The sequence below is a fragment of the Oryzias latipes genome, chromosome 7 (assembly GCF_053564925.1).
Source record: "Oryzias latipes strain Hd-rR chromosome 7, Olatipes_Hd-rR_3.1".
In the NCBI taxonomy this organism is placed as follows: domain Eukaryota; kingdom Metazoa; phylum Chordata; class Actinopteri; order Beloniformes; family Adrianichthyidae; genus Oryzias; species Oryzias latipes.
In genome coordinates this window covers 13,839,527-13,850,588 of record NC_136243.1, presented here as the reverse complement: position 1 = coordinate 13,850,588, position 11,062 = coordinate 13,839,527, and the positions used below count along the sequence as shown (strand labels likewise).

General features: G+C 38.6%; 1 protein-coding gene across 1 annotated transcript; it reads right to left on the bottom strand.

Moving 5' to 3' along the window:
- Positions 1 to 261: 261 nt before the first annotated feature.
- On the bottom strand, positions 262 to 10,821 carry cs (citrate synthase). The gene is made up of 11 exons (XM_004070888.5): positions 10,617 to 10,821; positions 8,384 to 8,434; positions 8,028 to 8,135; positions 7,371 to 7,436; positions 6,895 to 7,026; positions 5,109 to 5,297; positions 4,738 to 4,937; positions 3,891 to 4,020; positions 2,622 to 2,723; positions 2,253 to 2,462; positions 262 to 2,165 (listed from the first exon to the last, which is right to left on the bottom strand). The coding sequence occupies exons 1-11, from the start codon at positions 10,665 to 10,667 to the stop codon at positions 1,995 to 1,997; spliced, it is 1,410 nt and encodes a 469-aa protein (XP_004070936.1). The 5' UTR covers positions 10,668 to 10,821; the 3' UTR covers positions 262 to 1,994.
- Positions 10,822 to 11,062: the final 241 nt, after the last annotated feature.

Sequence of the window (11,062 nt, the reverse complement as noted above, 5' to 3'; positions counted from 1 at the left end):
GGTTACGGTATGTGGGCCAGTTATTAATAACGGTGCATGTGAGAGGTGGGCATTTGTGCCATCTTCTTTTTGTGAGCACAAAGACCCCCGAGTAAGGAGATTCAAATCTGGAGAGAACCCCTGAGAGGGTTAATCTCCAAGCCAGAGGAATTCCAAGCAAAGGTAGGTGTGGACAGAGACCCACAGCAGTCGTCCTGCATAAATCCCACATTAATTACATTTATTTTACGGCCACAGAGAGGAAAAAAAAGACCAAACAAATGTTATTAAAAACTTTTTATTTTTTCCATTTTTTGTTGTTTTCCAATAATTTCTTTTCCCCCCACACAATTGACCCATCCGGCCCAGTCACCCCCCACCCCACAACAGTCTGATTAAATCATCTGCACTGATTTTTCTTTTCTAGTTATATACAACCTCTATCCTCCTCTACAATCAAAACAACGTCCCCTGAAGAGTCTATACCGCAGAACAAAATGATGAAAAACAGGGACACGTCCCGAGAGGTGGGGATTAAAGCATCTGTCTGACATACTAACAGTGAAAGTAATGTTTGAAGAAGAAAAAGAAACCTCAAATCCAGCTGGTATCCAAACTACAAACATGGAGTGTTTGACAAACCCAGACCTTAAAGAGCAAGCTTGAAACATTCAAGGGATTCCCCAGAAAAAAGAAAAAAAATACGGCACCAGCTTAGCAAGAAACTGTGTATTTACAAAATAGCTGCAGCTTTTGTTCGTTTTGTTCCTTGTCAGAAATACACAGCAACCAGTGAGACTGACCTTTACAGAAAATGTAAACCCGAACTCCACCACCCACCAGCTGAGGAACTCACTGTGGTTCTTACAAGCAAATGATCGCATTGAGCTCATACATTCAAGCTATACATATATATACCTATGTACACAAAGTATAAATAAAACCACAACATGAGAACCCACACTATATTTTTATACATATCAAACACCCCTCAAAAAAACAAACAGGGAGGGGGTTCTTTATCTGCTACAGGGTGGGAAAACCAATCAAGCAAGTGCTCACTGTTGAGTAGACGATGTTTAAAGCGCTTTCCTGTGATGACAAAGTCAAACCTACGCTAAAAATACAATAAGTCCCTCCCATAATCCCACGTTTCATTCAAGCTTGCTTTTAAAGATCACACGGGCTGCAAATTCCAAACACCCGCCGGCCAAATGTACATTACATCTTCTTCCATTCTCGTTAAGACCTTTCAAAACCCCATAAAAAAAAGAAGAAGAAAGAGTTAGCTGTCGTACGTCTACACAAACGAGTTATTTTGATCGTAGAGGTAATACAGGTCAGCTATTGGACAACAAAAGGAGATCACAGATTTAAAGGGGCAGTATCTTTTAAGCATATTTTTAAAAAAAAAATTTTTTTTTAAATCAGATTGCACACTGTTTTACTAATCAGGACCTTGTTTTTTTTAGCTGGAGTGTTAGTAAGTGGGAGTGAAATAAACAGATGAGATTTGATTGCATAGAAGAAACATAAGTTAATTTTTTTTTCCCCCGGACTTTTACTCCAGAAGAAAAAGAATAGTTGGCTAAAAGCAGCAAATGTTTAGTATATTCCAATTAAGCCTTTTTTTTTTTTTTTTTTTAAATGGCATTTAGTTTACTTCCATGATTCCCTTTGAATACCTCTCTGCTTACTCATAAGTCAATGTTTGATGGGAAACACTCAAGCAGACGTAGCTTGAGCCTATCCAAGGTTGAATGTCTGTGTTTGAAGTTTGCTCCATTCTTGTATTAAATGTGCAGATACAACAGGAAATCTCGTCAGCGGCTCACTTAAACGTTTCATCGCTAACGGTGTGACAAATTAAAAGGCCCTTCTTAAGTGAAATAGCATTAAAAGCATACTGAATCCCGTTAAATCCCTTGGGTTGGAAAACGACGTTGGGTCAACTGATGTCTGCCTTCTGATGTTTCTGAACCTTCCTACCCTTCTCACTAAACGCCCAGCTCCTCTCAACCAGACTTGGATCCAACCAGAGACATCAATCCGTCCGTGCTCATGGACTTGGGACGCTCCAGAGGGAAGCCCAGCGCCCTACTCCACACGAGCTGGGCCAGGACGCCGAGGGCGCGAGACACGCCAAAAAGGACAGTGTAGTAGTTCATCTCCGTCATTCCATAGTACTGCGCACACGGGGAAAGCAGAGTCAGACACCCCTCAATCAGGATTAGCCTAATCTTCATCTGATGAAGATTAATGAGATGTCTCACCTGCAGAAGAACACCGCTGTGAGCGTCCACGTTGGGCCAGGGGTTCTTCGCCTTCCCCTGTTCCAGCAGGACATTGGGCACAATCTTGTAAAGCTGGGCAACCAGTTTAAACATGGGGTCATTGGGCAGATGTTTCAGGGCAAACTCGCGCTGACAAGTGTAACGCGGGTCGGTCTTTCTCAGGACAGCATGGCCATAGCCCGGCACCACCTACAGTGAGGAAAACGAAAGGACGATCTTGTCATTTGGGGAACTTTCTGTGGATTACAGCTAAATGTTTGGAAGTATTTTCTAAACTCCAGACAACAGATGAGGCCAGAACTGGCTTTTAAACACAAATGTATACTGGAAGTGTGAGAATCCAGTTACCCGTCCAGATTTGAGGGTGTTCCAGATGTAGTCCCTCATCCTTTCATCAGAAACCTCCCCGCCCAGCTCCTTCTGCAGGGCGGTCAGCCACACCAGCACCTCCTGTCCACACAAAACCACACAGGCAGCAGGGATGCATGAGGAATCCTCATAATGACGGATCTACATTAAATCCTGATCAATAACGTCAACCGACTCCTGAATGATGAGTCAGCTATTTTAGTAAATAAAGAACAACCGGGCAAATATCAAGTAAACATGTTTGCTTTGGAAATACAAAATGTCAGGGTTGTTGCTACAATCAACAAACACGACACTTTTGCTGTGAGGAGAAATGGACAACGACGCAGAGGAAGGAAGTACCGGTAATCTTTACTTTAACAGAAGTACATTTGTGTACCATTCCATTCCAAAGACTAGTTTCACAGAACCATACTTTGACTTAAAGTAAAAAACAGTTACAAACGTATGAATCAGTTTATATATTTCTTCTTTTTTTTAAATAACATTTGTTTTATGAATTTAAGAAATGCTTGACAACATTGGAATGTGATTGATATCATCTGAAACCACAAAATGATGATTAGCCGGCATAAATATTTCTGCTGAGTCATTCAGCTTTGACTATCCAGCATTAAATGAACAAATCATGTTAGTGCAGAAAACATAAAAATATAGTTTTCATTAATTTAAAGACTGAAGAGAAACTTGTTGTCTGGGTAATTGATTTTAAAACAATGGTATCATTGCTTTTTCCATTTTTATTTGCATCTTCCACTGTATGAGAAGGAACTTTATTTTGGAAAACACTTCTGCAAAAAGAGTTTTTAATAAAGGTTGGTGGAAAGATGTTGATTTATTTGAAAATAGGATCATTTGCTATGATGTGATCATATTTTATATAATTTGTTTGAAAATATTATATTTTATAAAATCTCAACAAATACAGAGCCACAAGACCTTAAGTATACATTTCCTTTTTCACTCTCAGCTAATCGGAAAACCAGATGTGTTTTCAGAGGCAACATTAGCCAACCTGTATTTTCCCCCCCAACTACCGGTAGCTAGTTTGGGAAAAATACCAGTTAGACAAATAACTCTCAAAGTTAACACAAAACTATAAAGCTTATCTGCATCCTTACACTGAAATTGGTTAATGATTCTTACGTTTGTAGTGTTTTTTTTTCACAGACTTGCTGTGGCTGAAACAAACACACAACATTTGTGTTGTTCTGGAGGGAAGGGTGTGTGTGAAAGTTGAGTACAAACCTGATTGGCCAACCCGTGGAGAGGACCGGCCAGACCATTCATGGCGGCGCTGAAGGACAGATAGGGATCAGACAGGGCGCTGCCTACGAGGTGGCTTGTGTGTGCACTGACATTGCCGCCTTCATGGTCACTAAAGAATGAAAAGACAGAGGAAACACCAAAGAAACGTAAATAAATACATTTAAAAAAAAAAACATATGGAATTTGATTAAGCAAACACAATTTCCATGATTTCTAATTCATATTATAGCAAAGTAACACAATGTCAAGAAAAGAAAAGAAATGAAGACAGACATGGGTTTAACCATTTCAGTTCTAAAGCACCAGCTGTTTAGGAACCATGTTTTCTTTTATACACCTTATTTATACTAAATATTACTTTAAGATAAAGTTCTGAATATGTGTCTTAAAGTAACAAGAATTTTCCCAAAAACTACTCTGATGAGAAACCAACTGTCGATAGAAAACTTCGAAACTTATGGGAAAATGATTTGTGTTACTGCCTTTAACAAACCTATTTTTTTTCTTTCTAATTATAAAATATTTATTTAAATTGACAGGGCTTTCAAAGTAAGGTGATAATTTTTCCCCAATTTATTTAAAATTTTGATTAAGGCTTCAAAATTTGTTAATGCTTCAAAAATAAAGTGCAAAAACATCTGGATTTAGCTAAATTTAGGCTAAACATTGTATTAATTTTTAAATGTAGCACATATTTCACCTAAAAACTGTTCTGACACAAACTTTCTGTTTTAAATACAGTTTCTCTGATGTAGGTGATTTAACAACAACACTAAAACCTTCAAAAGTACAACAACATCCAAAAGCGTGGTGTTGTGTTTTGAACCTGTGGATGGTGAGGTAGAGCCTCATCAGCTCAGTGAACTTTGCATCATTGTAGCCCAGCATGTTGGTGAAGTTATGGGACCAGTCCAGGTTGGAGTCGATGGCTCCGATGCTGCTGCCTTCGCGGTATAAGTTGCGGTAGATCTTGGCAGCAATGCAGGGCAGCTTGGCAATCAAATCCATGGAGTCTTCATAGACGTACTAAAAATGAATAAATAAAATAAATCAACAGAACCGAGTAACAAAAAACGATTTTAGCTCTGTGTGAAGATGGAAGATAACTTATGTGATGAACACAAAAAGGATTGCATTACATTTTTTTTCTTCATCTGTTTGAATACTTTCTAATCTGGTTAACGGAAACGGACTTGCCTCCCAGTACTTGGACTTATGGACTCCCTCAGAATAGGCCCGTGCAAAGCTGCTCTCACTGTTCAGAGCTGTGATCGCAGCACTGAACTGAGACATGGGGTGCAGGTTTGTGGGGAAGTTATCCAGCATGGTGACAACGTGGGAGGGGAGTGCTGCTCTCTTTGCCCACTCTTTGGACACCCAGTTGACCTGGAAAAAAACAAACAACATGCAATAAAAGTTCAGCTCATTGGCCGTTAGCTTCTGAAGACGACAAAACCCCCCGCTATAACAGTTAAACACATTCAGCAATCTGAAATGTCATTTTTTATTTTCTAAGTCAATAATTTACAACACCTTGTTCCTAAAAATGACATGCTGTTCATGCTAAGTGCAGCACGTTTAGTGTAACAGAAATGTCCAAGATTCAAGTTAAAATGTAACTTTGTTTTTGGCTAAGCACCTTGCTGAAGTCAATATCCAATTTGTCTAAATTTGGTATGAAAGAAGAAAAGCTCAGGAGGTTAAAGTGTGTATTTCAGCAGAAAGTTACAACCAGACGTTATCTTATCGTTCTTTAAGGAGCCTGCAGGAATCACGTTTCCCGTCATCAGACTGTCTCGTGTCTGAGCTTTAAAACTGCAGACAGCATACTTGTCCAGTTCTGCCTCTGTTGTGCTTACTGTGGATCCCTTTAGCAAATATAATATTATTTTGTGTGATATATTTCAGTCATTGCTTTGATTTTGATGCTGGTTACATTTTATTTTCTTCCCTATAGGAAAATAAAAATGTTTTTAAGTACAAATAACATTCATTTAATTTGACTTAAAGTTAGAAATGTATTTTTAAAATGTCTGTTACTGAAAAACACAAACAGCCAAAGTAGCTAGTTTATTTTTTACTGAGGTTTGGGTCATCCAACTTGGATATCTTTTTAAAAACTTGATTGAGCAATATTGATTCAGAAAATTCAAGAATTCTTTTTTGTTTAAAAGGGTATTGTTGTTTTTTGCTAGTTTGTCCAAAAGCCTCAGAAGAACCGCCACAGGAAACCATCTTGCCACACGCCATGAAGAATCATCCCTGTGCCAAAGTCAAACTGTAACTTGCTGCTGATTGATGTTTCTGCACCTCAAACCTCTAATATTGTTATTTTTTACTGTTTGTTGTACAAACTAATGCCAGTATGAAGCTGCTCCAGCAGCCAAATTTCCCAGTTTGGCTTTAAAGTATCTTTATCTCATCCGTTCATGTAAAAATTATGATTTTCTCAATGAAAGTTAAACCCTTGTTCCGTTTATATCACTACTTATATAAAAAACGGCTTTTTATTACTGAATAAAGTTAGTTTTAAATGAAAATAAAAAAATAAAAGATTTAGACTGAATATTTTTGAAGTGATAACCACTTTCATCATATTCTAAATAGAATTACCTCACAGTACTTCTGCTGTGACTATATTATTGCTGTGTTCGTCCCAGGCCTTAAAACAATCAGATTGTGTTTTTGAAGTTCCTAAAAAACATTTTGAATTGGAGGCAAACAAAGTTGTTTAAACTTTTATCTATCTTTGAGTAGCTGTGATTCTGCTTCTTATTTGCATTTTAGTCAGTTTGTGACCTCTGGTCTGGAATGATATCAACTGGTAAAAACAAAAACTGCTTAAATAAAGATCAATTCCTGTTCATTCATTGCTAATAAAGTAATTCTATATCTCTCCAAAGACTCTGGGAGCAACAAAAACACAAACCGATAAAAACCTTAAACATTTGTTAACCGATCCGTTCTCCTCTCCCTGAATCACCTGCTCCTCACTGGGGACCTGTCCTGTGACCAGCAGCCAGAAGAGACCCTCAGGCAGAGGCTCCTCACCTCCTGGAGCTTTGGGCAACAACTTCTGACACTCTGGAATGCTGTATCCCCTGAAGCGGATTCCCTGTGCAAGAACACACAGCAGGTAAATTAAAAAGAAGTCCTCTTCTTTGTAATTTAGGAGTATTCCAACTGGTAAAATGAATAAGCCTCGAAGAATTAACAAAAATGTTAGTACTGCACGTTTAACAGATGTTACAGTGCTGCAAACAGCTCTGACTATCACCAAGAAAACAAGCATCAAGGTGGTAAAGTTTGTGTCATGTTCATCCACGCTTTGCTCCTGAATAAATGCATCAACTGTGAGGCAAATGACAGAAATACAACAGACTATCCTGAGGATAGACATACAAAACGGTGTGGAAGAATTTACATTTCTGAGCGGGTTCAGCCCTCATCGACACTCACCTCGTCAGGATCCAACACAGAAGTTTCATAGACCAGACCCTTCATCCCCCTCATGCCTCCATAGACCTATACAAACAGGAAAAAAAGCATACATTTACAAAACATGTGCCTATATCACACTAAAATGTCACACAAGTTAACACAAAATAACACTTGTCTAAAAGCAGAGTTAACTTAGACATTTAAAGTGCAAATGCAGCTGACTATTTTTGCAGGTTTTTGCATTTACAATAAAGGACCCTACAGGCTAGGATGCAACATGTCGAGAACAAGTTCCAGAAGAGGGTTTGTGGTTCCATTTGAAACGGACATGTTACAGAGGAGCTGCGACATGTCTGATGGCGAGAATCGGCTCATACTGTGACCTCTGAGGGAGACGACCGCTCAGTGATACCTGACAGAGTAAACAACCCTGGGCAGGCCTAAACGGATTATGTGTGGCTACCATGCCATGCCATGCCTGAACTTCATCACCATCTATGGAGTAAATGCTTTTGCTTAAACCTAATAAAAAAAAAATTACAATCCACCATTGATTCTTGATAGATGAAAACAAAACCAAAATAAAACAAAAGGCATTGCTCAAAACATTTGCAACAAACTGCTTTGGAAAAGAAATTGCAAAATGCAAATTGAACATTTTCCAAATGTACTCACCATATCTACAGTAATCTGGCCTATGTTGGTTTTGCCATACTGTTGTTTAAAGTTCTTGATCCTAGTTTGTTCTTTTGGGATGAGGTCTGCCAGAACATCCTTTAGATTCTGTAAAAATAACAAGATCAGGAAGTCAGCAATTCCGCTCATTTAATTTTTAGGCTAAAAATAAAACCCAGTGACTCATTTTGTGCGGATATTTATGTAAACATAACAGAGAAAAACCAAAACTGATGAGGACATGCAGCTTCACAAAAGGTCAGAATGTTCCGTCGCAGTGTAAACCCATGCTTCTTCCTACTAAAGTTTGTTTTTTCCATTTTAACTTTAAACGGCGAAGAAATGATTCAACTTACTGTTGTGGATGCGCTTGCATTTCTGGCAGCCACAAACAACAAAGTGGCATTCTGCAAATAAAACAGGGGGAAAAAAATACATTTTCATTATTAAAACCTACAAATCCATGAAATTCATTCTAAATTACAACAGCTTGAAAATTAGTACCTGTTGAAATAAAGAGATTAAATCCAGAAAGAGACAATGCAGTAAATATTGATCATGCAATTTTCTCAATTCTTCTGTAATACTTCACTCTGAGCTGTGATAGGTAATGTACATTTATCATGAACCCGATCAAACAGTGTAAATAGTGTGTATTTACAGTATTGATCCAGGTTTCCATTTTTATCCCACTCCTCTGGATTTGGCCAAAGGATACGTTAAACGGAGAGGTCATCTAAAACTGATTTAGTCATGAGTCAAGAGCAAATAGTGAATTCTAACGGCAAATCCAATCATTTCCTTTTCTGCCACATAAAAAAATACTGTCATCACAAAACCTAGAGGTTTTATAGTTTTCCATTAATGTTTAGGATTTTCTTTATTTTGCAAAAACGTTTTAAACAAGAGTATGAAACAACTATTAAAAGAAAACAAAATCCACAGCAACGTCTACAAAGTCTACAGAGTGAATGACGAGTTAAGCTAGGATTGAATTTTTCCCCAAACATCTTCTCTCAACAAGCTTCCATTCCGGGGCAATTTAAGTCCTAACCAAGCTATTTAAAAAAAGCAAAGGTCATCACATTTTGGGGAATAAAAAGACTTACTTTGGTATACTTAATTTACTGGCAGTAGCACGGTAGGTAGAATTAAGAGGATAATTAGGTAAAATTTCCCAAGTCTTATAAATCTAACACTATCTGGACTAAGTATTGAGTATTAAGAATAAAGTTTGGATTATGTAATTAAAAATTGGATTAAATAAAGACAAAAAACTGTTTTTGAGACGTTCACCCCTGAATGGGTTATTAATGAACGAGGGCAGAGCAGCGGGGCCAGATCAAGATTCCTTCCGAGATTCCTTTGGAGCCACAACTTCATAGGATCAAGTCAGGGTTCCCCAAAACAAAGGATGTGTTGTTGCGTCACTGCACACTCCTCACACTGCTGAACAGTACAACAGAAGGGATTATGCAATACCTAATAGTCTTACATGAAAAGTAGCATCAGTTTCATAAGAAACCAATTTTAGCCTGAATATCAATGTGATTTTCCAGATATTGTGTCTTCCAGACTTCATATTCATGTTATGTAACTGGAAAAAGGCTGTTCCAATAAGCGTCATGAATGGTGATAACGAAAGATAAAAGCAAAAGTTGAGTGTGTCACAGGTCAGCTACTCAGGTATGATGCACTGCAGTTCAGACAAGGTGAGAAACCGCATGAAGATCATACTTTTTTTTTTAAATGTATGTCATTTTTAGGGATACATGACATGGTTGTTGTACCAGAGAGGTCTAAACTTGGAGGACAGTGAGTTTTAGTCTCTGGAAGAGTAAAGAAACAGTAAAACCCTCTGAATGGGAGTGTTTCAGCAGGTAGGGAGGTATAGACATTAAAACCACTGATTAAAATTGGGAAGAAAAGTCTATTCTCGGATTACAATTTAGACAGGAAGGTTGTTCTAGTTCTACCAGCTCTGATCAGATGGAGATAAGAACAAACAATAAACATTTTTCTGCAGTATTCTTGAAATGTTGGGTTAATGCGAGTTGCTGATGCCCATGTAAAATATTGACACACACTTAGAAATGTGGTTAATACACTAATAAGTGAAGGTCAGTGGGGTTGAGGAATCCACACACAGTTGGAATTGAGCAATCACAAAGTTAGCATAAGGCTGAGCACAATTCATCTTAAGAAATATATCATCTATATAAACTTGTGTTAGCCTGCAAATGTCACAGCCTGGTGGTATCCGCAGGAAACATGACAAGACTGTGACGTTCATGACAAGGCCAATCGCCCCGAAGCTAACCTCAAGACCCAAGTTCACATAAAACGGACATCTACAGCTGAACAATCATGTAGACGGTTAGAAACGTAATCGCATGTTAAGACGCTTAAAAAAGCAAGTAGAAACTTGTGTGTCGTGTTGTATAAGGGGTTTGGCAGACAGAGCAAAGCCACATACTATTAACACGTCTGCCATGATTACGTTAGCTTGCAAGCATAAGGTTAGCTTCTGTGTTAAGTTAATGTCCAAGGATTGGCTAAAGGCAAACATTCGCTTTTTTGTTCTCTTACCTTTGAACTGAGAAGTTTGGGCGCTAGCCTGCTGACTGAGAGAAAGGACATAATGTCTGTGTTTCGGAGTTATTTCCACTCTACAACAAAGAAAAGCCACTGCCAGTGCACCGCGGAACTGGTTGAAGGTGCCCCTCCAGAAAGTAGAAGGTTGAAGAGGGATTCGGGCCTGCAACTGGGAACGGTTTGGATTGGACGATGGGCTGGGTCGACGAAGTGACGTAAAATAATCTGATTGGTTAAGGGACGAACGAGGGCCTTCTGATTGGTCGTGGATTCTTAGCTGGAATCTGTGAGGAAAGTCGGAAGTGGCGAGGTGTTCAAGAGCAGACCTCAGCCATTTAGCGGGAAAAACCAGTAGCAGTGGATATGGTTTCCCTCATGACCTTCGTATGTGTTGTAAACGGGATGAAGGGACTTCGCCTTCAGTTTAGACCAGAGGACTG